This window comes from Chroicocephalus ridibundus, chromosome 6, assembly GCF_963924245.1.
Source record: "Chroicocephalus ridibundus chromosome 6, bChrRid1.1, whole genome shotgun sequence".
NCBI classification, from domain to species: domain Eukaryota; kingdom Metazoa; phylum Chordata; class Aves; order Charadriiformes; family Laridae; genus Chroicocephalus; species Chroicocephalus ridibundus.
Window position 1 is genome coordinate 14,484,766 of NC_086289.1, and position 27,680 is coordinate 14,512,445.

Sequence of the window (27,680 nt, forward strand, 5' to 3'; positions counted from 1 at the left end):
TTTGTATTGATTATAAAACAGTCTATATTTAAAAACATGTCTTCAAAGTCATCAACAGACTAGGATTATTTGTAACATCTGGAACAAAGCTGCAAACATTTATCAAATATTTTCCTTTGATTGATTGTTTTTTCCAGTTCGGTTTGGCCATAGACCAATACTCCCCTGAAAAACACTGTCCATGCATACTCATGGCAGAATTCCACACCTCTCAGTTCCCACACTGCCAGGAGAATTGAGTCTCTCTGCTTTTACTTGCACCGTACTTAGGTGTCAGCAATGGAACTCTTGGTCTCCACATACTCAAGTGCTGCTCTTTTAACAGCCAGGACACTTTCTGCTGTACCAAATTTCTTCTCGTAATCCAGGTAGCGTTTAAAGAAGAACTTCATCTTCTTTGGTGCCAAGCTCAGGTGTATGACCCTCTCAAAGATGTCCCTGCAAGAAACCAAAGTGATTCAGATCACTGTGTTGGTGACAGCACTCAATACAAGCCCTCTATCCTGCCTTTGAACAAAGCACAGAATGTCCAGGGAGACATTCAACCTGCTGTGAAGTGCTGGTGCTTGAAGAAAGAGATTCCTGACAACTGGCCAAAACCTTGAAGTAGAAGCCTTCTATTTTCTTGCAGAACTCTAAGGCTGCTAGTCAGCTTAAGCTAAGATTTAGCCACTGTATTTGACCCTGCGTTCACTAAGTGGATGTGGCTGGATACATAGTGCAGGAAGCCGGACTTCCTTTTGTCAACTCTCAGAAAAGAAAAATAAAAGGAAAGAGAAAAAAGTTTCTCCATGTTTATGTTACAAGATGCACAAGGGCTTGGTCTCACCCTTCATATACAATAAGGCAATCCCTCCAGAGGGACAGATGAGCTTCAGTGCAAGTTCTCTAGTTTCTGTCATACAGGCTACTACTGACAAACCAGCCCCCCTCTGCGCTGTGGATCTCCTTGGAGTCTCCTCTGGCCTGGCAAGGATAAGCACTTCCACACACCTCAGTTTTCTTTCACTTTTGCTCTGCTCCAGGAAGCCCTATGCAACCTCGTGCTACAGGGTACCTCTGCTCTTTTCAGGTGTTGCTACAAGCACTGTATTCTGCCCCTTCCCAGCCTGCTGTAGTGTAACTCACCGTACTTCCTTCTGGCTGCCATGTTTGATCATGATGTCCATGTAGATGGACCAGATGTCTGTCCGCTTGGGATAGGTGCTAAGGGTGCTCTCGAAGAGGGCTTTGGCATGTTCTGGGTCCCCAAAACGGAACTCTAGCTGTGCAAACCTTGAAATGACATCCACATCTGTAACAAGTAATGACAAGTTAGGGTACCACAGCAGCTCTCTTCCCTATGAACAGACATGAGTGATAATTACACAGAGACGGCACCATCTGTACCCAGAGACAAAAGGCTCTGTTGTAAAGTGGTTCTGGACCAAGGTGGGATCAGATTAGGAGAGAGAAGGGTCACAGTTCACTTCCCATTTCAGCTCTCTGCAGGAGACTAAGTTTATTCTTACATTCAAAATGCATCTTGCAGCATCCACGGGCAGCCCCACAAACTTGGGGCTGGGCTAACTGAACTCTTCTAGAGGGCTGTAAGGCTCAAAGCCACCTTTGCTCTGGGTGCTTTGCTTTTGCCCGTCGCACCAAATTTTATTACAGGAAGGTAGGGCTACAAAGCTGGTGAGGGGTCTGGAGGACAAACCTTATGAGGAACGACTGAGGGAGCTGGGGTTGTTTAGCCTGGAGAAGAGGAGGCTGAGGGGAGACCTTATCACCCTCTACAACTACCTGAAAGGAGGTTGTAGAGAGATGGGGGCTGACCTCTTCTCCCTGGTGACAAGTGATAGGACGAGGGGAAACGGGTTCAAGTTATGTCAGGGGAGGTTTAGATTGGATATTAGGAAACATTTTTTCACTGAAAGGGTTATTAAACATTGGAATAGGCTGCCCAGGGAGGTGGTGGATTCACCATCCCTGGAGGTGTTTAAAAAAAGGGTAGATGGGGCACTTAGGGACATGGTTTAGAAGTGGCTTTTGTCAGGGTAGGTTAAAGGTTGACTTGATGATCTTAAAGGCCCCTTCCAACCTCAGCAATTCTATGATTCTATGATTCTAAGATTTAGCATTGACTTCCAGATTGAAATTTCCCCTCCCCGAGAGTCAAGGGCAGCATGTTCAGCACCAACTGGTTACATTTTTCACTTACTACAAACATTGTCACAGGCAGAGATACCAGAGAGCAGTCCAGCTACTGGAGACCTGTCAACACACGGTATGAGGAAGAGAGTGCTTACGTTCTTTGGTAGGCAAAGCCTTGAGAGCACGCTCCAAAAGCCTGTGTGTAGCTTCAGTCTGGCCTTGCTTCAGGAGGAAAGAGGCGTATTTCAGCCACACAGATTTCTCCTGACGGAAACGCTTCAGCATTGTGTGGTACAATTCTTCCGCTTGCTGGAAGGGCAGAGTTGGGTTAGATCACACAGATTCATAATAAAGCCTTGTAGCTTTAAAACTCTTACTCTTGGCCCAGGTATTTCCAAGCACTTATGACAGAAAAGCAAGTATCAATAGTTCCTTGTCCACTGTTAATAACTATTAATCCCAGTTAGGAACAGGATAGGCCTAACATCTGACGGCTGGAAGCTTACACAGCCAGCATTGGTAGTTTACTGGCACAACTGAACGGGATACGTGCCCGGGACCAGCTTGCGCTGTCTTACCTTGTACTTCTCAGAATTGGCATAGATGTCACACAGATGCTGGAAGACTTTCAGAGGTTCGTTGTATTGAACGGCTCTCTCAAAGACCTTCATCAGTGACTCCTCAGTACCATACATGTTCTCCAAGTTCAGCAGAGCTACCCAGACATTCAACTTCTCCTGTTCTTCCCTTAAAGCAGATGTGAACAAGAATACCAAGAATACCTTTTACCAGTCTTGATCAGCTTTTTGCAAACCACCCTACAAAGACTCACTGGCTTGTAGCTTGCCTGCAGGACAAAGGAAAGGGGCGTACTGCTCACTGAAACATCACTTCTGGAACACAGCACAGCAGTTGTTTCACACTACAACTGTTGATCACTGTTGTTTGTAATTAAAAACCCACAAGGATGATTCAAGAAAGCATAATATACTTAATCATGCTGTAGAAGTGATTTAATACACAAAGGTGCAGCCCTATGGAAAAAGCAATATGAATTTTACAGTTTGTTTCATGTTTTGATTTAAGGACAACATCACTGACAGCATTATGCTCTTCCAAATCCTTCTGACTGCTCAGAAGTATGTCCGTGCACTCAGGAGTGACTGCACTCATGAGCTGCAGCAAGTCAGCTGCAAGCCAACTGTGGTGACGCAGGCCAGACCTTCAAAGGGACAGCTGACAATTGCTACCATTTAATCCTTTTGAGGTCACTGAAACACACACTGCCACTCCACACACACACACACACTGATGAGGCTACCAGCACTCTTCTCACACAAGTACACTACCATGATTTATTCTTTGGGGCAAAGAAAGACAGAGCCCCATAATTACCTGAAGCAGATTGTTTTAAGCGCTCGCTCTGCCACAGCTCTGGCCTTCTCAATCTCAGTAGCCTGGAGGTGGAAAGCCATGTACTGTAGCCAGAGGATAGAGCTGTTGGGACTGCTCAGCACCAGGCGGTCAAAGTCATCTGCTGACTGGGGCTGTCGACTGGGGTCCATGAGAGCTGCCTCTAATTTGCAGAGCTCCTTCTCCTTCTTCTGCTTCTCCAGTTCCTTCTCCTTCTTTGTTTGTTTCTTCAGCTGAAAGAGCAAAAAAGGAGGACTAGGAAAATGCAGTCACTTCTTGTGAGAACAGGCAGGCCCAGCTAAAGCACAGCCAGACCTCAGTACGTCCAAGGCCAAGCAGTTTTCACAGGAAGAGATGAGGCCAATTGTTTAAGAGAGGAGGAAAATGGTACACAGAACCCCACCCCTTCACGCACAGTTCACACCTCCAAGAAAAGCAGCAGAAATCTCATTTCTTTTAATGAAATACATTGAGGGACAAAATACTCTGCTAGTTTTCACCCCAGCTGCAGGATTCAAACTTCACCCCTCCCTCTCATTCTTCTATCTTTACCCTCCGGGCCAGTGCTCACCACCACCATCCACTCTAAAAATCCAGGATACATGGGGAGAAATTGTCCATGCGTTGGGTATGTGACTGGATCGCTGGGGTGACTCGGGTCTAAATTGGGACCTGACAGTGCCATAGTTCTCTGCACAAGTCAGCTTTACCTTGGACAACAAAGTGTCAGCCATGCACGGCCTTTGCAGAGGTTGAGTTTTGAGGGACGGGGGAAATCCTGAAGAGCAAACACGAAAGCAATTCATGAGCTTGTTTCCCATTTTTCTGAATTGCTCACAATGGAAAAAAAATCTTCTAAAAAATTATGGCACAAAAGAAGATTTTTTGTGTGTGTGTTTTTCTAAATAAGAGGACTATAATTTGAAAAGGTTTTTCACCTATGTTTTTTTCCTGTAAATTTACAACACTCTAAAGTAAAAAACAGAGCTGACATCAAATACAAAAATTTTACTTTCATGAAAATGTTTGACCCTAAATAATGATTTTTTTCGCATGTCAACATGAGAAGCCCTATTTTCATGCAGCCATGTTGAAATAGGGCATTTTCTCCTCTGCTTCAGAGATATCTGCTGCTAAGCCCACCGCTCAGAGTTGTTAAGGAAGTTGTATATTAGCTGTCAGAGATGTTCCCTTGGGTTAAAAGGCTTTGCTATGGGGCAGATAGACATGCAAATACCGAGACATCACATTACAGCCATCATTTGGTGTCTCCTGTGCAGGCAACACTACTACACAGTACCTTAGACTGTGGATCCTCCTCCTCCTCGCTTTCTGAGCTCTCTTCCTTCTGATTCAGTGCAGGCATCTCCATTGCATTCATGTCCTCATCCCAGGTGAAACCCATGGAAACCTGCAGCCTGGGAGCTTCACCATGTTTCTTTATCTGTTTGGAGGAAGACAGGGAGGAATTCCCCTGGGTTTTAATTTGACATTTTTACACTGAGATCAGACAACTACTATTTGCTTGTGGCTTCTCTCTGGCCAGTACTATTGACTTCTCACACTTGCAAACAGCCCACCAGCAAAAACATTAAACTCTGGTCACCTTTGCTGTAATTTAAACTCAATCCATCTCAAGCCATTTTCAGATGACCCAAACACCAGTTTGTGTCACTGCTATCTGCAGCAATGATAGTTGTTGTCATCCAAGCAAAACTGACACATCTCAATGGGGCTGGAAAGTCATTTCAGGCTCAGGTCCTCCAAACTTCTCACCTTAGATTTCTTTTTAGCTGCCTCTTCCTCCTGGTCATCCTCCTCCTCCTCCTCCCGGTAATATACCTCAATTCCACTGTCATTTTCATCTGCTGGGCAGATCTTCTTTTTTTTTGGCTTTTCCTGCTGCAACAAGGGGAAATGAGTAGATGGTGGAGAGCAGCAACTGGGATGAATCTTAAAGGCAATTCTGATCACAAAGAGCCTGACAGCAGAGAGGGGGTGGTGCCCTGGCACAGCATCCCCCACTATTCTCTCACATAACAGAGACAACAGAGAATAAACCCGTGCTCACCTACATACAATGCCGAGACCACAGGATGGGCCATGCAAGCAACACAACTGGGCTGCTAATTCAATTAACTCCTACCCAAACGGAATAGTTTCTGATCTTTGCGAATCTCAAATGCAATTTAATCTTTTTTCCCTACTCTTTATAATTCCTCAGCCTGATCCCAAGTGGATACTCCTAGTCCCTTCGGTATTTGCACCAACAAAGTCCTTTAGCCTGTCCTGCACAATCTCACATCCATACCTGCTCACTTTCAGAGTCTCCTCTTCTCCGTTTTGTCTTCATCTTAAGCTCTTCTCTCTTTTCCCTATCATCTGCCTCTCCTTTCTCTTCCTCTGCATCATATCGTGGTAGGTCTAGGGATTCAGGTAAGACGCTCGGCATTCCAGTGTCCTCAGGCAGGAGAGAGAGCTCAATGTGTTTTTCTGTTACACTGCGATGCATTGCCAGGAGTAGCAGGAGAGAAGAGAAAAAAAAATAAAAATCCAAGCATTTACAATGACTGCAAAGATATGAACGCCTTTCAAATATTCCCAGCTTTTATCCTCCCTCTTTCCATTTTCTCCTTATTAATTCATGGTCCCTTTTAAAGAACGTTGGGACCTACCCAAGCACCTTCGCAGTGAGCAGCTTTCCTTCGGGCAGGTACTTTTCATATAAGGAGTGTTTCTGTACAAAGTAAGGGGAAACATTCTGGAACAAGATTCGGCTCAGAAGGGAAGTGGACAAGCTGAGAAGAGGAGGAAAACAAAAAAATAAGTATTCCATAGCAGGGGAAAAGAAAAAAAAAATGCAGTGACTATATCTGTGGTACCACCAGTTCTATATAGCGTCACCCAAACTCTACGTACTTTAATTTCACATGCTCAAGAAAGCAGCAATAACATCTCAATTCCCAGGAGGAAATTCACTTTGCAACATTGCATTACAAAACAAGATTCCAGAATTGTACATTCAAAATAAGTTCTCCAAGACCCCTCTTTTCCCAGTATAATTTTCTTATGCTACTCACCCAAAGAATACACCTGATGGAGTGATTGATTTCACGTAGCCTCTCACTAGCTGGCCTTTTTTAACATCCTTAATACATGTGATTTCAACATCCTTTACTTTGCTGTTGCTCTTTGGGTTTAGCCTAAAAGAAAAGAGAAGTCAGAAGTTAAAGCACTCATCTGAATAATCCACATTCTGCTCTGGATATCAAGAAGAGACATCAGTATTAACAACAGCTAGTACTTTCTGGAAAACATACCAGATCAGAGACACCCTTCAGTTTATTGAAATGTACTAATGGACTATCTGCATCTCTGACAAGCTGTACATAGCATTAGAGAATAAACATGCTGCTGTAAACAAAGACAAACAAAACAGATCAGCCTGGCTTCCTCTGACACTAAGAAAATAAGGAGGGTAAAATGGTGTCTGAAATATTGCACAGAAGTGGCTTGGGGTTTTTCCACTTATTTCTAAGATACTTCATTCCACATGGTTTAAGCTTTTTTGCTCCACAGAGAAGACAAAGCAAGAGGTTTGGTTTTAAGAGACATTTAGGACTAAGTCTGCTATTTAATTAAAATGTTTAAAATGCAGCTGAACATTGAAAAGTAACATGCTTGTATTGCAAATTCAATGGTGGAACTTTCCCTTTCTTCCCAAATAACCAGACAAAAAAAAATTAAGTCAGGTCTAGAAGCTATGATAAACACTCGATCAGCTCTACACTAAGTGGCAGATACCTCCATGTTTGTCAATACACAGGAAAATCTTTCTGAAGTAGGAACTCTCATCCCTTAAAAAAAAAAAAAAAAAAAAAAAAAAAAATGTAGTCCTTGTCCTTTGAACACTTCACACTGATCTGCCCAAACCAACAGTTACTGTATTTCACTATCCTTTTCTTCACTAGTTGGAGATCAACAGTTTGGAGGGAAGACACATACCGGGACTGCCGGAGAGATAACTGGATTTTGCCATTCTTATTGGAGAGGATGTAGCACCTGCATGGCAGAGTAAGGGGAGAAAACAGAAAGCTTTTTTACCTGATTAAAAAAACCACAGGTAGAAAATAGATATTTTCACTATCAGAATGAAGTCCTAAAGGAAACAAACCACTCTGTCCCTTGGAGCACTTGCTGTCTAACACAAACCAGTTGTCTAACACGACAGTTCATGAAACCAGCTAAAGAGCTTTTTGAAACATACCTACTTGCTTTACCCAGTCTCTATTGCTAGTACAAAAGACTGTTCTGCCAAAGAGAGTGTTACAACTGAATCACTTGGCCTGTGGCACTCTCCTACATTCCCAACAAGTCTGTGAAGTAGGGAAATGCAATTACTTGTGCACTACAAATGTAAAGACAACTGACTTGCCAAACAGCCCACAGAACCAGAGCAGAGCTGGGATAACTGGCTTCCCTCAGTCCCATCAGCACCTTAGCTAAGAGAGTAGCTACTCTCAAAGCACAGTCCAAGAAGGCAGCTGAAAAGGTGCTTCTTCATACATGGAAAATTCAAGACTTTCACCCAAAATACATGGAAAATTCAAGACTTTCACCCAAACACATATAAGGTCATAAGTCAGCATTACTTCTTAGCTACAGGCTGAACCTTACAGGTCTGGCATCACCTTATAGCAGTAAAAAGCCTGTCACCAAACGGGGATATTTCTAAGCCTCGCAGCTTGAGGGAACAAGACAGACAATTACTAACCTGACAATCCTGCCAACTTTGAAGTCACCCAGAGGATTCTCTGTATAAGTATCATTCAGGTGAAAGATGCTGACTCTGCCAGTCTTCCCACCTGGCAGCGCCATGGTCAAACCAACGTGTGGAGTCACATTTGTTACCATGCCTACAGTGATGGTGCCCTGTTCCAGTGACTGAATTCCTGGAAAAAGTGAAGGAGGGAGAGGCCTTCATAACACTCCAAAAGTATGCAACCAAATCAGCAGCTGTAATGAGTCAGTGAAGCTGATTTTAGTTGCCTAGTTACAAATCAAACCCACCAATTTTTGGCAAGGTGCAACCTATGCACTCTCTCAGTTCACAGCAACATTTGCCTTGGTAGCCCAGATAAGGTCCCCTAGTTGCACAGTTCCAGGATCCAGAATAACTGACAAATGATGACAAATATACTATCTCACGTCTGAGATCAGAAGGGAATATATGTTCATAAGGGCTAAGAGAAGAGCTTCAGTCTGGGACAGCAGGAAAGTGATTCTTTAGTCTAAAGCTCTGACCAATCTTGCCTTCCATGCTGCTGCAACTGGGTCAGGGTCCTGGGGGTTAGTTCTGTCCTACAGGGAGATACAGCTTGGCTCTGGAGTGTAACATCTTCCCCCTAGGGGTCAGTGCAGGCCCACCTCTGAGTAAATATGCTGTGGGGTCCTGCTGGTAAGACTCCACTATACCTGTGAGTGACAAGCAGAGGTTTGTTTCGGTGACATCTGTTCCAGTCACTGTAGCTGATATTGCCTGGCCATTTTTGAAGCTCTTTTCTGGATGTTTTAAGACCTGAAAGAAAAGACAGATTTCCGCTTATTACCAGAAAAAAAAAGCTTTGCACAACTCTGACTGGTGCTTTTCCTATGAAGCTTTACACTTTCTATACACACCTTTGATGTACACACTTGACTGATAGCTCAGCATTGCTGCAATGGCTCTGCTATCCTGAGCTGAACTAGCTACAGGCATAGTACTTGCTCGCCAGTGAGGGGCAGCGATGCCTAACGGGCAGAGCACTAGATTATGAGTTCACATGCATGTCAGAAGTGTCTGCAGTCATTACTTACAGCCATGTGCACAGAAAAAGATTTTGCGTAGCTTATCTGTAAGGGCCCCTTACCTTGGTGTTGAGAGACAGCAGCAGCTGAGGAACTCTTCCTCGAATGTCAGGGGTGACTTCTACCTCCAGCCAGTTTTTGAGGATGTTATACTGAGGAGACACCAAATAACCGGAGAAGACCACATGAGACGTCAGGAAAAAAAAACCTTCCCTGGTGAATTCACTGATTTTTAAGGCTAGGAAGAACAGGGCATGAAAGACAGTCTTGGCTCTTGCACCAAGCAAAAATGGTGATTTGGCTTCTACTCTCACAAGGATAACACTGCTGTGGTTCACAGGCAAGTGCACAGAGGGGATCAGCAGTGAGCGTACTTTGTGCTGGTGGCATATGTGATTTCTCAAAGGCCATTTTACTAGAGCACAGGGTGGGAAGCATCTGCTGGCAACAAACAGTCATGTCAAAGAGGATGAGTCAGGTCGACTCTGTCAAGTACAGAAAATGTGACATCCTTCTCCTACTCTCCCCCTAAGACACTGCACTTTACACGGTCCGCTCTCACGGTTAATGAAGACCACAGTAAAGTCAGTGTTTAGGTCTGAACTAAGGCCCCTGAGGTCACCCCAGCTTGCTGCCTCCCCGAGTCTTAGGAAAACTCTGATCTCACCTTTTTCACAAAACAGGTGACTGTCTGTCCAACGCTGTAGAGTTCAAGTTTCTTGAGGGCACTGTCTTCTTTAAGGTTCAGCATTTCTGTGACTTCCCCTTCTATTTCGCTGTTTGCAAACAAAGAGAGAGGACATCAGTAAGCCAGCTTTGGTCCTAATGATGAAGATAGGCATTAGAAACCCAAAAGATTATGGTGAGACAGCACTACTGTGACAATGCCTTTGTGATATTCATCACCGTTTCCCCCCCCAGGCTGCATCCTTCTGCAGGGAATTAATTCTTCCCTGGGCTTAAGAGGGAATCCTTCTGACATGAAGGGACATACCAGGATCCCCACTGGCAGAACCTGATGCCAAAAGGACATTCACAGAATCACACAGAATAACAGGGGCTGGAAGGGACCTCTGGAGATCATCTAGTCCAACCCCCCTGCCAGAGCAGGGTCACCCACAGCAGGTTGCACAGGAATGCGTCCACGTGGGTTTGGAATGTCTCCAGAGATGGAGACTCCACCACCTCTCTGGGCAGCCTGTTCCAGTGCTCTGTCACCCTCAAAGTAAAGAAGTTCCTGCTCATGTTTAGACAGAGCTTCCAATGCTCAAGTTTGTGCCCGTTACCTCTTGTCCTGTTGCTGGGCACCACTGAAAAGATCCTGGCCCCATCCTCCTGACACCCACCCTTTAAGTATTTATAAGTGTTGATAAGGCCCCCCTCAGCCGTCTTTTTTCCAGACTTAAGAGACCCAAATCCCTCAGCCTTTCTTCATAAGAGAGGCGTTCCAGTCTCCTAATCATCTTGGTAGCCCTTTACTGTACCCTCTGCAGCAGTTCCCTGTCCTTCTTCAACCGGGGAGCCCAGAACTGGACACAGTACTCCAGATGCAGCCTCACCAGGGCAGAGGGGGAGGACGACCTCCCTCGACTTGCTGGCCACATTCTTTCTTTATGCACCCCAGGATGCCATTTGCCTTCTTGGCCACAAGGGCACATTGCTGGCTCATGGTCATCCTGTTGTCCACCAGGACTCCCAGGTCTCTTTCCACAGAGCTGCTCTCCAGCAGATCAGCCCCGAACCCGTACTGGTACATGGGGTTATTCCTCCCCAGGGGCAGCATTCAAAAGAAACCACATGCCAGGAGAGCACTGTGAGGTTTAACACAGCTCCCAGACCCACATTAGTGTGAAAGAGGGAATAAGAGGCCTTGCCACACTTGCACACATGTGGAGCTCCTTGCTTGTGGTCAGCTGCTGCACAAATGGGTGGGAAGCTACAAGGATACAAGGTCTCTGAAGCATCTGCAGACAGCACAGAGGCTAACACTTACCTTGGTTGAATGCTGAGCTCTGGAATGGACTGTGTGAAGTGTGGATGGGTGATGGGCAGGTACCTGAAAGAACAGGAAAAGGATCAACGTTTCTCATGATCTCCCCAGGCCCCAGCCACCTGTAATCCCTCTGCATTGGCAAAAAAAACAGGGGTAAGCCCTCTAAAACAACGGAAGTCTTCAAGTTCCAGTTCTTCCTAGTACTATTTCAGTGGCAATTCAAGTGCCTAAAACACTCTGGCAAGTTTATCACCTAGGGACAAATCCTGCTTGCATTTAAGACTTCCTCTGGACCTTAAGAGTTTAGACATCTTTTTTTCTTGCAATCTATACTCAAGATAAATACAGCAGCATAGGTACAGAGCTAATTCACTGAAACATGGATCTCAGATAGAATATAATAGCAGCCTTCCTCAGGCCTCAACTGCTCCAGCAAGGATAACTGTAACAGTATGTGGTGACAGAGGGAGCAGCTTAGATCATCTGAATTGAGTAACTGTTTCACCCCTGGCAATCCCCAAGAAATAATGTTATGAGCATGTTTTCCCACCTGTGAGTATTCACATCTCTGCCTCCAATGACTCGGGCAGTCACCTTCTGTCCAGCTTTCAGAGTATACGTTGGAAAAGAACCTATGGGCACTTCGTCCAGAATCCGGGATGCATGGATTGAACCTGTCAGCTTGTCATCAATAGCAACTGTGACATGGGTTGGTTTGATGGATTTAACAGTACCAGTAACAATATCCCCCAGGGAAAGCGAGTGTTCCACAGGAGCAAGCATCTCTTCTAATGCTGTCTCAGATTCTTTCCGAACCCTCAGAAAAACATTCTTCTTTGCTGGGCCTTGTACTGCTAATAAGACTCCATGGTCATTCACCTTCACTACTTTTAAGGTTGCAGAGATTGTTTGTCCCACCTTCAGTTTTTCTGAGTCAAAGCGGAAGGTGTCATTGAAGTGAGAGGCTATGGGGATAGCTGCCAGATGGCCTGTTTCCAACAAAGACACGATGGCAAACTCTTCTGCTACATGCTGCACGATAGCAGAGTGCTGGGAGTTCTCTGTGAACCGCTAGACAGACAGAAATGGAGAGAGTGACTTCTCCTGCTGAGATTTTGATTCCCTCCACTCCGCCTCCCACAATTCTAAAGGAGGAAACAGTCCCCCCTCAAAATTCATTAATTGCCTGGAGTTTGCTAGATGAACAGAAACATACAAATCCAAAAACTGGACACATACTTGCTTGGGTCTTTGTTTTAACAGTTCTTCCTGAAGAGAAACATACACCCTGGATGTGAGGGCATCCACATGAAGAACCAATGCCTTGGTTTTCTCACCAGGAACAATATTTTTGTCTAAAAATGAAAAAAGGACATTATCTCCTGATGACAGTGGAGAATTTTGAGCAACTGAGCTAGTCGCACGTGACAGATAGTCACACCTGAAGACCATGGTGATAAAAAGCTGTTTAATTACTAATTGTAGCTAAGTTACTGTAACAAAGTCAACTTAGTACCAAACATATAGTAAGTCTCTTTAAGAAAAAAACAGATTCCTCCAACATTAATGGCAAGGAGGAAAAAAAAAATGAGTGGCTTTTTTATTTGCAAAAAGAGTCTGATGCTTTCACAGAAAAACTAAATTGATGGTTTTGAAGAGGCAACTCTTAAATAACGCAGACAAGGCCGACTAAACACAAATTCAAGATAACATAGGTTTTGAAAACAGTATGCTAACATTTGCACAAACCCATCATCAGTCTATCTGTTGCTGAGGAAACAAAGAAACTCTTCTGAACACAGAAGTGCTGCAATATAACTCCTGATGAAGTTAGCAGTTTATATTTGTTTCATTGGTTTATTCATTATCTCTGAATGTACTTGTTTGGTTCTGCATAATATGGCACTTTCCTGCTTTAATTTTTGAATTGCAAAGTACGGAATTGCAGTCCTGTTTCAAAGTCACAGTGATTTAAAAGAAAAATTAACATCCATTTCAAATAGAGCATACTCCACGGAATATATTTCTAAAGTAAGAAAAAAAGAAAAAAGAACAACAAGAAAGCTGGAGCTTGTATTAGTACTTTGTCTATATACAGTATGCTTCAAATAAGGATCTCAGAGCACAAACTAGACCTTAGAAGATGCCCAAGATACAAGGCAGGATTAGGCCAGGTTTACAGATGGAGTAACAGAGGCACAGGCAGGTTTAAATGGTATGTTCCAAATGATGCAAATGGGTCAGCAACACATTAGGAAACTAAGCCACACTTCAAGCCCACTCCTACTCCGATCAGACTCTTCACAGGTTAGCTCCTCATCAGCAGAATTCATTTCAGAACAGAGGTTTCAAAGTACAAAAGTGAAAACCAAAGCAAGGAAAGACAAGACCCTCACCTCCCAAATGGTAGCGAGTGGCTGTTACAGTCAAGCCTGTGACACAGCTGCCACTGAACAGTGCTGAGCCATCCTCCTTCACATCCTGCACGACCAGCTGCAGCTCCTTCCCAGGCACCAACTCACAAAGGCCTCGGGCCACGCTGGGCTCCCCTAAATAAAGGGAAGAGAAAGTGGGAAGCCAGTTTTACCTATGTTGTTTGTTTGCAAAACAGACAGCCTTCACATTTGCTCAAGAGTGCATGAACAAGCATTTATATCCACCTTCATAATGGAAAACAAAGTTTAGTCTCCTGAATCTGTAGAAATACAAAGTAAATTCTAAGATTTAAGCAAAGTAGAAACACTTTTGTGCCACCAAGGATCTGATAACTTTGGAGAGAACATTTTCCAGTCTTACAGAAACACTGGCACACAGCACTGCATATAGAAAAAGGTGAAAGCAAAATGGATTAATACTAAAAACACAATTATAGGAAGCAAAACATTAAACACTACTGGATATAAAAAGACCTAAAAGAGGCAAAGTTATAATTTGGTCAAAAATAATCTGCAATATATCCAGTATTCCTCACACCAGAAAACAGTATGTGAGAAAACCTTTGCTGGAGGACTCGTTCAGCAAACCTGTAATACAAGTAGGCAAATCTATTTGTACAAACTCCTCCTCATGTGAGTACTAGGTTTGGGTTATCACAAGCACTTGAGAGCCAGCATAATTATCCTTGTACTTTCTGGTTAAGCAGATCCTGGCTAGGGTGCAGGGTGGTTGGAAAAAATCCCTCTGTGGTAATCAGGCATCCCATGCCCAAATACCAACAATAAAAAAGAATTTGATAATCACAGCACGCACAAATGCAGATTTCTGTACCATAAGAATAGCAGGAATTCTTGACCGCCAGGGAAAAACAATGCTAGTGTCCTTCACTGTCATAGTTTAAAAAGCACTGTTAGATGAAGGTAGAAATAGTAATTTCTCATCAGTTATAAGTTACCAGCAAATACAGTATGCATACAAATAATAGTCCTATACAAAGCTAGTCCTATTTACTTAAATGCAATAAGAGCACCTGCTGCCTGCAGTATGTAACAGGCAAGTAAGAAAATTCTTCTTAAATCAAAGCCTTCTCCTATATTATTTTAATCCTCCAAAAGCATCATTCACTTTAAACAGATGCACTATTCTTCAGAAAGCAGCAGGGGAAAAAAGATCATGGCTTTACCATCGGAGAGCTGACTTGCCCAGCCTTTCTAATGTCACAGTAAGTGACATTGATGCACTGACTCAGGCTACTTCCAGTTGTATTCTGTCTTTCCATCACTTTTGAGTAAAGAAAATTGACATGACATACATTCTGATTCTCATGTGCCTATCACCAGGGCTGTTTTTCCTAAACTAAGCAATTAGCAAGGGCAGGTGTCAAGTGCCTGTTTCCAATACATGAGTTTACACCAAATGAGAGCCTCCTGTATTGCTTATCACCGTTCTCTTTTCAGGCATTTGGGGAAATTCAGGTTTGGACATCGGGCAACCTGTTTTGCTTCACTGGTGCTTTGTGGCAATTCACTGAGGCACTCAGAAATAAACTCCTCCTGGACTTCCACTCAGGAAAAAAAAACAACCACCCCACACACAACAGGAAAACTACATGCCTACCCCTCTGTTGGCACATTAGATAGGTTTCACGGCTTGGCCCAATATCCCTTATGTCTGGAAGCTCTTTGGAATTTAACATCTGTTTACTGACCAGAGAAATCAGGTTTGCAGACTAAGGCTCTTAAAATACCAGGGCAGAGAGCACTAAAAATTAATCATTGCCAGATTCAAAACAAACAGGAAGAGACAATGCCTCACGTGACACATAATTAAATGGTGGAACTACTGCCACATGTCTCAGTCAATTAAGTTTTAGATTGGTTCATAAAGCAATTACAAGTATTCACACAAAAAACATGTCTCCAAGGCTGGAGAACAGCTTTGGTCCACAGAACATCCTATCTCACCCTGGCCCTCCGTATTTTCACCTTCACAGGCCCTTCAAGCAACCCATCCTTTTGTACCATTATATTTCCCTTTCTCTTTTGGTATATGGACCTCACAGTTTGTCTATTTATACCCTTATTTTTAAATCTCTAAGCTTCAGCCTGAAATCAATGTAAGAGGCCTAGCAGACTTCAGTGAAAAGAGCAGCTTCTTTGGCTTGTTCCCGCTGTAGTTGCAAAAAGCCTTCTTGTCAATGGCAGACACCGCACACACAAGCTTCTCCTAACAAGGTCCTCTCGGAAGCCAAGTTTTTGCTTGAACTGACTTTTCTTTCACTTAAAAGAAAACAGTGTTCCCTTTTTGAAAATGGTTTTTTCCCAGGGGCTCTAGAGCCTCTTTTTTGTGATACGACACCCTTTAGCAGAACACGTGCAATCTTTTACCTCTTCTTCTCAACAAGTTCCTGATTTCTTTCATCTCCTTGAAATATTGATTCAGCAGGGCAAAGCTCTCCGCAGCAGAATCGCCTGAGCTGCACTCTGACACTTTCAGATTGAGGAGCACACGCTGCTTCTCCTCATCAATGCTCATCACCTTCGCAATCACGGTCTGTCCCACCACAAAGTGGTCCTTGGTGTCTGTCACAAACTTGTCACTCATGCTCTGTGCAAAGGAAACAAAGGGGCAAGGGTTGCTGAGCACAGATGCCAACTAGCAACCACCTGCAGTGCTGTGCAGAAGCGTTTGAGTTAAGACTTCATGAAAATGCATAGGAGAAATTAACAAAGACTAACAAAAAAGCCATCAATTAAAATTAATTACTTCAGTCACATGAAATCCTTGTAGAAGCTTAAGCTCACTTGAATAAAGTCCTTTGTTTCATTTCAGAAATGATTTAAAACACAGACCTAAAAGCAGCTTTTACCCTACTGGAGGAAGGTGTGCGAATGCCGGATCCACAGCCCTACTGTTCCCTCCCTGTTACTGTTCTTTCGCTAAAAGCCACGTTTCAAGCATGCCTGATTACACACATGCTGTTTACTGAAGCGAATGCATTGCTTACCACTTTGGGCGCCAGTCCTGTCACACCAAAAGGGAACTCCACAAACACTCCAAAGGGCATCACATTCCTCACGTAACCAGTCAACAGCATCCCAGGCTGGATTTCAGAGAAACTTCGCACAACTTGCTCCTCCTGTACAGCAGAAATCACTGCAGACTTTCTGCTCAAGGTCTGAACAACCAGTTAGGAAAAACGGGAAAAGATGAATGAAAGGAGCCTGATGCCAACCAAATCAGTGCTGCTAACCATTGGGCTAGAGCACTTTGTGCAGGTTACACAGTACAGGAGCTCAAAATCCTGCAATCCCAATTTCGTTCTTGATCTCTCTACGCTAAAATTTAGCAATCAACGTCTCTTAAGTGTCTCAACATTAAAGATACATGCTTCACACTAGCAGAAATATCAACTTTCTAATATTTCAGCTCTGATTTTTGGTATAAAACCAGCAAAATTTTAGCTAAGCTTGTGATATGATTAACAGCTCAGAAGCTGGTTGGGAAGACCAGTCAATTCACAACCAAGTCTTGGTTCTGATGGGATTCTAGCAGCAGCTGAGCCTCACTTTTAACATAAGCAAGTTATAATGACTCTTTGAAGCACTGCTAGCTTGACAGGCACTTCCACTTCAATACACTAACTAGCGTATCTTCCTTTTGTTGCAGACACTATGGATTCCTGAGAGATATCTCCTTCCCTCTGATTTGTCTGACTGGTTGAGGTGGCAAAGGATACGATATGCTCTCCCTTGTCACTTAGGCACATAACTCTGGGCAGGACATCTCCCTCTTGAAGACAATGCCACAGAAGCTTGCAGTTCACAACGAAGTCAGAGAGGTGCATTGTGGGAATCCAGGCTATCACAGTGCCTTCATCTTCTAAGATAGAAACCTCTAGCCCATTATGTTTCTTCTTCAAGACTTTCACATCAACCATCTAAAAAGAGAACAAATACAATGATATAAAATCCCAAGTGTCTTTGAAGTCATCCCTTTTGATGCACAGGGTAGCAAATGCTGTGCTGCACGGCCTCTGACAGCTATGCATGAGAAAATCTCACATCAGCGCGGCTGAACCTAAAAAGCACGCCAACATTGATAGTAAAATAAAAGTAACTCAGCTCCCAGAAAAATCAAGAGCGTTCTCTTGATCGTAGCTTTCTATTTGAAGGGTGAAGGGAATAATTTAAACAAGATTAGAACTGTCCTGTTCCTGCATTAGCAATATCTGCAGGGTGTTGGGAACCGTGTTCATTCCAAAGACAACAGGGAAGCATTTCAAAACATTTCTCTGAAGTTGTCTTTTTCCAGTGAGCAAAAGCAGCTACTTTTGGAGTGAGAACACCAGCAGCATCCAGAAGAAAGAAGACTCCACCTAGGAGTAGGAGCACTAATTGGTACCTCCAGAATGACTGTGCTGGGACTCCTTTATCCTGACCTCTGACAACAGAGATCCTGGTTTTGATCCAGGAGGCCAACCACACAATAAGAAATGGACATTTAATGCTAGTTCCTGACCACCAACAGCTTTTCTTCAAACAACGTTGTTCAAAGTGATACCAATTGTTTGGAAAAAAAGTAGGAAAAGGCAAAAAAGGGTGCAGTCATTGAATTCAATACCTCTCCTATTTGGTATTTCACTTCCTGTCTCTTCTTTGGAGTACATTCCTTTTTGTCCTCTGGGGCAGGCTTGCTTGATAACCTGAAGGACAACAAGAGTCTTTCCTGCTGGGGCTCACATTTTAAGACCATTACTTTAACAACCTGCAGCAAAAAAAAAAAAAAAAAAAAACCAAAAGTTTAATTCAGTTGACCCTCTCCGCAGTGTGCTACCACCTACAAAATGAGACAGGGAAATGCATACACAGTACACTTTCTCCCACACCTAAGGACAGCAGGCTAGTTACTAGAACTTAAGAGGTTCAGCCAGAGACAAATGTCCTTTGGATCATACATATGGAAAATGGAAGTACATAATTATTAAGTGACCTGTGCGTGGCAAATCTGTAGCAGAACTGAAAATAAAATTCAGACCTCCAGATTTGCAGTCAGAAAACCTGACTAGAAAATTACCCTTCTCCTTAGCAGAGCCAAACAGGAGGATTAAAGACAAACAAAAGCGTCAGAAAAAATAACAAAGAGGGCTGAAATCTCTATAAGCTTACCCACAACAAAGACCAGAACTTGGTGAACAGCATGGTTCCCAGAGTGCAAGGTTTAAGATAAGCAAGATTTGAAACAAACAGAAAAAATCAGAATAACGCAGAGGCAGGAAACCTCATCCTTCTGATTCTGTAAGTAAGAGTTTTAACTTCCTTAAAGAAACTGCAGCCTAGAACCCCAAACTTCTACTACAACCTCAGTAACTCAACCAAGTGTAGTCCCTGTATCACATACCATGGTGTCTCCTGCACACCAGAACAGAGAGAGCCTAGAAACAAAAACAGCTCTGTGAAATGCTCAAAGAAAAGCTGCCCCTTTCCGAGCCTAATCTGTTTAAATGCAGCACAACTATTAAAGTAAAAGGACGTGAATGTCTCTTGGTGCAGCTGGTTCCTCCAGAAAACCCACGCTGGAGCCAACTCAACTGCACATTTCCCTTTGCATTCAAACACAAGGCACAACACAGGTACATTAATTACCTGGCCATCGTGGAAGACTTTATCTGGACAAGATATGGGTTCTGAGCTCAGCTCATGCTTGGGTACCAGACCTTTGACATCATTGTAGAACTTCACAATGCAGCCAAACTCCTTTGCGCACACCACAAAGCCATGTGTGATCAGACCTGGTTTTGCATCTTCATAATTGGAGAGGACTGGAAGCTTTGATTGGACGAGACTCTTCTTTAGAGTAAGGATCAGCTTCTTTCCTCCAGGATTGCACTCTAGCACCTACAAGAATGGAGTACAAGAGGGTTCAAAAAGCATGCCTGCCATTGTCCTATCAATCCAGCTGCTAAATACTCAGAACAACAGAGTGCAAAGCAGCTGTAAGACCCTGCCTGGCAGCTCTCACCCGACACTGGACTTCATCTCCTATGTTGTACTTCTTCTCAGGCTGCTTCAGGATCACATCAGCAAGATGCATGGATGGTACAAGACCCCTAATCCCATCAGTCACTTTCACCTGCATCCCAATGGGTTTCAATGCAAGTACTTTGCCCTAAAAGCCAGAACAGGGAAAAGGATAAGTAAATTCATCATGAAAAACAGACCGTGCGCAGGTAGGAAACAGACAAGACACTGCACCACCTATTATCACCAAATCTAATCACCCTCCAAAAAATAAAATCTTAACCCAACCCACACTCCACCCAACCAGTTCAAGCCACTAACTTTTACACATTACATAAGGTTGTTTTACAGCCTCTTTTCCTTAAACACAGGCTACTTCTGCAAAATCCCAATTTGACTCTAGCAAACTAGAATTGTTTCCAGAGCCATAGCCAATACAGTAATGATTCTGACATAAAACAGTCATAACTGAGTAGCTTTCTGCCCATCAGCTGATTGTGATGGTCCATACATGCACTTTTACTTTGAGTGCAAGGCAAGTTTTAGTTTCTTTCACTCAAGTCTTTCTAAAAATGTATTCATGGCCATGAATAAATGACTGACTGTGGCTAAAGTTTTATTGCAATGGCAGCATCATGAAAGAAAACCTAAACAAAATGGGAAAAATACCACTTTGCATTAATCGAGTCCTGCAAGGAGAAGTTTTTTCCCCCCCTCACTTTCATCTCACTAGTCTGGATCAGAAGCTGACTATACATATTAGGCAGAGGAAATGTACATTAGCTAGATCATTGTTCTAACTATAATGGCCACACAGTACTGTGTCAGTCCTTCAGAAGCTCACCTGCACCACATCCCCTGTGTGGATATCCTGGTATTGCAGAAACCGTGCCTCAATAACCTGACTAGGAAAGAGACACAGCAAGAGACAACCAATCAGTGAACTTGAAGGAAATCCAGGATCTTTGCCTTGTCCCAGATATCCATTATCCCACACATCCCCCCAGTGCTCTACAACTCCTGAGTTCTGTGTTTTACTCCAACTGACCCATCTCCCAAAACAGCTCTCTGGACATAAAGTTCACGGAGGTTCACCAGGCTCCATTTCAGGTGACAGTGACACAGTTATGGCCACCAGCCATGGCTCCATAAAAGGGGAACCCATCATCTGCATTGCTTAAGGCCACATAGATGGAAATATTAAGAGGGAGAAGCAAAATGGGTTGGGACTTGGAAGATCAAGGTTAAATTTCCTCTTCAGCCACAGTATTCTGACATGATCTCAGCAGATCATGTGCCTCAGCCCACCAACTATACTGAGGGTGTCTCGACTCCCTGCAGTACGGGGAGGATATGCGAGATGCCCAAACAACCTGACATAAGGCAAGAGATACAAGCCAAAAACCCCAAATGGCAAGTTCCAGTCAAGCAAACCCATGTGGTATTTTCCACTCTCAACCAAACCCTTCTAATCCTTCAAACAATTTTCTGGAAGAGTCTATGAAACTTACTACTTCAGAGATATAATACACATCTCATCCATCAGGCTGTAGTCAATGATCCGACATTTATGTTTGCATCCTGCCTTAAATGCCCCAGGTTTAAAGGATTTTCTGTTTTTTGAAAGATGTTTCAACTAGAAAAAAACAAATTACAATTCAGTGTTTGGAAAATGGAAGTCCTGATATAGACCTTAGTTTGAAATGGCAGCATCGGACCAAAGTGTTCCTATAACACGCTCGCTCTATGCAGCGGGTTTCACCACTTCTTCCCCAACAACCCTCCTGCATTCCAACCCAAACAAGCAGAGGTACGATTTGGCAAACACCTTCCATGTAGTCCTAATTTTGTTGTATTTGTGTCACAAAGAACATAAAGGTAGAAAATGAAACCTCCTCCTAACCTTCTTTCCCAGGAGGCAAAGACAGCTATGGAGGACTTCCCTCACCACCCTAGTACTTACCCGTGCAAATGCAAGAGTGCCATCATCAAGCTCAAAGATGGCACCAAACTGTTTGTAGAAAGCTTTCACTGTTGACTCTTCCACCACTGCCCCCATGCGATCACTGGAGAGCTGGTTTGGGGATCCCCCAGGGTGGAGGAAGGACTGCCGTAGAGTAAGCCGTACCACCTTGGAGGTGGGGTGGACAGAGAGGATGCAAGCTTTCATCTAGGAGAAGATAATGTTTGTTAAACACAAGTTTGTAAACAAAAGAGAAGAAAGGCACGTTGCTCATGTTTAGAGACATTATGCTTGGTACCTGAACTCTTTGTCCATGTACAGGCACTTCCCAATATTGCTAAGACATCATTTCATTTTTAACAGCTTCACAGATGAGGGATTTTTGCCTTTGTCTGTTGTTTATGGGCTATTCTGGTATGTGATCACACAAGAAATTTTCTATCACTTGCAAGACTGTTATGCTTCCCAAATAAGTCTTCCATTACCCCAGGAATGGCTTTGTTCTTTACAGCTCTAAAGCAGCCATGATAGTAATTCAAATAAAATATGAGAAAGACAGCTATCATCACTAAGGTTTTAGAGATTATTCCACTGAAATGCTGGGGAAGACAAAAGATGTTGCAAACAACACACCAACTGCAGCCATCCTTCACCCTCCTTACCACTTGATCTGGAGAATAGTTCATGGATTTCTCTGGGTCCACGTGCATGAAATCCACAATGCCAGTGAAGGAAGACAGAAAGCTCACTTTGATCCCAAGTGGGGCCACCTAGAATGGTAGAACGGGGAAGGAAAAGATGCCCCAAAAAAACTGGCACTCAGTTTTCATGCAGCTCAGAAAGAGAAAGCAATTCACACGTCACAACAAGGCACCGTCAGTGCTAATCAACAAGAACATCACAGGAGACAGGAAAACTGCTAAGAATTCTGCTTTCTACATTGTTTTGCAAAAACAATCCTTCAGGTTTTTTGATAACGCTGAGTTTACTCTGAAGACTACTGCTAACCTGTGGAATACTTTTCCTAGGCAAAGGCCAGAGAAGCACAAAATGGATCCTGTTCTGCTTCAAGCTTCATCACCAACTCCAGCCTTTATACTCAATGGCATCACAAGCAGGACAGCTCAGACCTTAGGTGAATGAAGAGGAGGAAGTGTCTAGCAGATAATAGTGTCTGCTATCGCAAAATAATTGAGCCCAAGCACAAAATTTTCCAGGGCATAAACTTCCATCTCTGCTTCACCTGTCTCCCAACCTCCTGGCAAGGCTATAAAAAAAAACCACCAACCAACCAACCAAAAAAACCCCAAAACAAAACAAAAACAAACAAACACCAAAAAAACCCCCAACCCAGAGCTTACCTTCTGCACTCGAGCTTTCACCACCAGCCCTGGTAATAAACTAGAGAGGGCCCAGTTCTGTCGCTCTGTTGCAAGGGATGCAGCAACCTCTGACCGATCAATGGACAAACGGACCACTCTTCCCTCGTTCTTTACTTCCACAATGACACAGTTCAAGTTCTGGCCTATTTTCAAGTCCGACCCTACAAAGACAAGTCATAGCATAAAACATCCACCAGAAACACTCAGGGATTGCCTTCTGCTCTTTCCAAAGATTTTTCAGAGTTCCCTCTATTTTAAGAGGTCAGAACTCCTCTCAACCTAAGTGAAGTCTATTGCCAGAAGGGATGCACGGGCTTGGAACAGTAACACAGCCTGCCAGAAAACAGGCTGAAACCCAAAAGCTTGTTGCAGACCAGCCACAAAACTGCTGTTTTCAGCAACTCACAAAGACTCCACCTTGATCCAATCTCACTGAGGTTCACTAACACCACAGATATAAGAAGCTTTAATTCCTGTCATTCTCCACCTCCATTTTAACCCCAGCAGCTCCTCCTGCACTGCTACTTACCTCTCTTGACTGCTTTGATATAATTTTGGGCTTTCTGACGAGGCAAGAAAGCGTGAGTCCCACTGACTCCAATATCAATGAGGTAGCCATGGTCTTCTACACTAGACACAAAGCCAGAGAGCAGCTGTTGGGAGGGAAACACTGCAATTCAGTAACGTGATGAAATAGCTGGGTCTTCAAAGAGTGCACATCTGGTAAGAGATTCCCCACCCCAAATACTCCATTGTTTCATGAGAATGGAGAGCTGAGTTTTCTAGAGCAGCAGAAAGAACACTACATTCTTTCTTATTACTGAGCTTATCTGGCAGTGGGGTCTCAACTCTACCCTTACCCAATTATGCACATATAGAGTTCACAAACCAGTCGGGGGGGTGGGCGGGAAACAACAGGATGCTCAAAAATAGCAGGTGCTCTAATTGCAGGCACCTGCCTGCAATCATAGAGCTGGATACACAAAACCTAAACAACTAAGCACCTCTGCAAAGCAGGTTAAATATTATTCTCTAGATAAATAACAAAGAAATCTACTCAGAAATAAGTCATTAAATAACTTGTCCATATTGAAACAGAATCAGGTGAATGAGTGACAACCTGGAACCAAGACCCAATAGTGCCCCCTCCTCCCAGGTCTCATCCATGGTGGGAGCAGCTCCACGTTCTGCTCTGATCCCATTCAAGGACAAAGTGAAATGTTCCCCCATGCACTGTACAAGAGGCACTTCCAAAGCTTAGAGAGGCTGTGACAGACCCAGAACACGTACCATGCCTGATGCTAATGCTGAAGCATTCAGACCCTTATTGACCTTCCTGGGGTCGATCGATAATTTGATACTCCGACGTCCATCAGCACTTTTCTCAACACTGGTCACAATGCACCTGACCAGTGTCCCTGGAGAATACATGTCCGGGAGCGAATTCAAGTCCTGCCCAGCAAGATGATCAAGAGAGAAACATGCAAATTTTACAATAATAAATAATATAAGAAGGCCAGAACGTCTTACTGAAATAGCTTTTGAAATCAAAATCCCGTAGGAAAGTCCTATTTCTCTGTAAACGCTAAAATAAAAGACAGGAAATGCCACAAACGCCAGGATCTCAATATAGAGGGAGGGATGACGTTACACGATGTTAGCAAGTCTAGTAGGCTTTGCTTAAAAAGGAATACTGTGTGCGTCGGAGTCAGGAAGTTGCAGCTGAGAAAATGTACCTACACAACCAACAACGACCCCAACCTCATCTCCTTCTTCAGCAGGAAAAACCACCACCACCAAAAGACTAGCACAGCTAGCAGATACCACATTCCACACAACCTTGGAAAAATTTATGGAGCACTAACACCAGAGAGACAGCATAATAGATTATTCCATCCTCGTTCTTCCTAGCAGTCATCATTATAAGGAAATTGTAGCTTGCTTAGGAAGGCCAGCTCCAAACCAAGGTCAGTCTATGTTAGCACTACACAGCAGCACGTTGCATGAGGCACACAATGAAATGTGCCCTGACATCATCTTCCAACCACTTCCCTAACTTCTTCCCCCCATCGCCTACAGTCAGGGATCAGTATTTAGCTTCAGCAGCAGACAGGCCACACAAATCTCTTCACGTTCAACAGGCTGTCTAGAAGTTCCAAGGATTATTTCACCAAGCCTAAGGCACTGCAGATGATCAAATTCAAGTCAGCTGCAGACACCAGAAACCAGGCTTCTAAGCAAGACCTCAGGGTTGGTTCTGAAGTATTATTAACACTCCTTAGCTCCCAGGCACAAATCACAGCCCCAGTCCAAGGTCTCACCTCCAGGAGTTCTCCTTGGGCCACCTGCTTGCTCAGCATTTTGCTGTAGGCATCACTGATTTGTGTGACCGGCACAAATCCTGAAAGTCCATTGGGCAAGCTGACAACTAGCTCGTAGTCACTGACCTCCTTTACACAACCAAGGAGCAGCATCCCCTCACAGACTGCCTGGGAAAGCAAGAAGAACAGCATATGGTAGATACCTTGGCAAGTTAGTGATAACAGGGCTGTAAACACACTTTTGTCCCAAATCACTGCTATATTTTATAGGTTTAGTGAGGAAGAACATGTCATTTTTTACACACCGCAGAAGAGAGATGCATACAAAGTCAAACATCTATCCACAAACCTCGATTGTGAGTGGTTCAATATTCACAACACTGTCTTTAGCAGCAGCTGTTTTGTCTGCCTTGAACTTTTTCTGCTTTCCTTGATCACTTTGGCTCCTTTTTCTTTTCTTGGATTGTTCTTCATGTTGAACCTAAAGCAGATTATAAGCAGAGATGGAAAAAAATAAAAGTGGATAAAGAAATGAACTTTGCACTAAGGCAGAACCCTGCTGCCAGAAATAAAATCAGAAGAAAATACTAGAATCGGAGAAAAAAAAAAAAAGAGAGAACAACCTCGCTAACTGCTATACGTCTACATGCAAGTCTTCCAAAGTATCTCCTTTGGGCTGAGGCTGATCGTTTATAAAACTGTGAATCTAGTGAAGGGAAAAGAGTGGTGGAAGCGATCTGCACGATGCTCCACTAGCAGAAAAAGAAAGACCAAACTTAGTCCATATCCACTAACACCAGCCTCACTACACAAGCACCTCGGGACAAGATGCTTGTGGAAAGTTTAAAAGCTAAAGCCCGATCGATAATTTTAATTGAACTTTATCGTCACATTCAACATGCACCAGACATCAGGGATCTTTAAGAGACCAGGAGAAAGTTGGGTGTCAGCAGCTTTCTCTTTCTGGAAGTCCCTGCTATAGAAGTAAGGGATAGGAAGGATTGCAGGTCATATTCTGACAGCAGAAAATCTCTGAGAAGAGTTAATCAAGAATATGCAACTAACATACATCAAACAAATTGTCCCGCTCTAATTTTGCGTTTGGTGTTTTTCCCTCCGTGGGTTTTTTCTGGATGCCCCCTCGAGGAAAGTTTTCTTCCATGGATGGCATACTTGCACCTCTACAGGACAAATGACAAAACAGAGATTAAAGGGGTAGTTGTTACGCCTGTTCCTCAAAAACACCAAAGAGACTTAAGACAAAACTACCCCCAAACTCAGAAAGAATTCAGATGGCTACACGGAAGTGTTGCAATCTAAATATGTGCATTCCTAATGCTTTTTACTACTGTCCAACTGTACTAAAGGATTAATTTTTTAAGGCAGATACATGCACCACATAGATATTCATAAAACTGCTTTAGCCGTAAGTTACCTGAACAGATCTTTATTACCTTCATTAGGCAAGCTGAAATTACCAGCTTCAGCCATCAAGCAGAAGGTTGTGACTGAAAGGCAGAGTAAGCTTGGCCTGCTTAAGGGTAAGGGATATCGTCCTTAAATGTTAATATAATTTGATACATCTCTGTGTAAGCTACATCTGCCTATCTATATACATAATAGGTGTGTTTAACCTTATTGTGCTTCAATCAGTAAACCACACCTTATTTATTAAGTCACGACTCGCATCCTATTTATTACTTTGGTTAACAATACAGAAATTAGCACTAAAACGCTGTTTTGTCAAATTTAAAGTAGTCTTTTTAGACACGTAAAACTACTTTACGCGTGAAGGCACATAGTAAAATTAAAGCTCATCAAGGCACGCTCCGCCAAAGGGCTACGCTAAGAAGCAGGGACGCCTTCCACCGCCGGTAACGGAGCCGGCAGCACCGGCCACGCCGCGCGGCCGGACCAGGCAGGGTCGGAGCTCCGCCCGCAAGGGCCTGGCCTGGCCTGGCCTTGCCTTGCCTTCCCTTGCCTTACCTTCCCGGCGGCCGCCGCCGCTTGGGCCCCCGCAGCTCCTCGCTCGCTGCCGCCCGCCCTGGGCCGTGCCAGGGAGCCCGGGAAGGGGAAGGGGACGGGGACCGGGAACCACACGCGTGCAGCACTGCGACCCCACCGGAAGTAATGCGCGGGGCAAAGCGCAAAGGGCGAGCGGAAGCGGCG

General features: G+C 43.8%; 1 protein-coding gene across 2 annotated transcripts; it reads right to left on the reverse strand.

The window, feature by feature from the left end:
• Positions 1-27,630, reverse strand: PDCD11 (programmed cell death 11). 2 transcript variants are annotated; one of them, XM_063339217.1, is made up of 36 exons: positions 27,498-27,630; positions 26,581-26,692; positions 25,861-25,992; positions 25,512-25,679; positions 24,481-24,642; positions 23,720-23,843; positions 23,170-23,351; positions 22,471-22,578; positions 21,809-22,015; positions 21,357-21,481; positions 20,690-20,750; positions 19,847-19,993; positions 19,471-19,722; positions 18,449-18,592; positions 17,565-17,765; positions 16,833-17,003; positions 16,213-16,432; positions 13,786-13,938; positions 12,629-12,744; positions 11,940-12,460; positions 11,390-11,452; positions 10,064-10,172; positions 9,459-9,548; positions 9,025-9,127; positions 8,324-8,501; positions 7,555-7,611; positions 6,630-6,752; positions 6,225-6,347; positions 5,861-6,050; positions 5,326-5,448; positions 4,850-4,993; positions 3,532-3,782; positions 2,715-2,883; positions 2,292-2,445; positions 1,129-1,294; positions 1-438 (listed from the first exon to the last, which is right to left on the reverse strand). In XM_063339217.1, the coding sequence occupies exons 2-36, from the start codon at positions 26,680-26,682 to the stop codon at positions 267-269; spliced, it is 5,511 nt and encodes a 1,836-aa protein (XP_063195287.1). In that variant the 5' UTR covers positions 26,683-26,692; positions 27,498-27,630; the 3' UTR covers positions 1-266. The 2 variants fall into 2 exon arrangements, with proteins under 2 accessions (XP_063195287.1, XP_063195286.1); XM_063339216.1 differs by having other exon boundaries at positions 5,326-5,451.
• Positions 27,631-27,680: the final 50 nt, after the last annotated feature.

Bases quoted from the DNA above. Each gene is read 5' to 3' on its own strand.
- PDCD11 (XM_063339216.1), bottom strand. From the start codon at position 26,682: ATGCCATCCATGGAAGAAAACTTTCCTCGAGGGGGCATCCAGAAAAAA. The intron at 22,016-22,470 runs GTAAGGAGGGTG...ATCTTCTCCTAG, and splicing joins ACTATTCTCCAGATCAAGTG to ATGAAAGCTTGCATCCTCTC. The intron at 12,461-12,628 runs GTATGTGTCCAG...CTGTCTGTCTAG, and splicing joins TAAAACAAAGACCCAAGCAA to CGGTTCACAGAGAACTCCCA.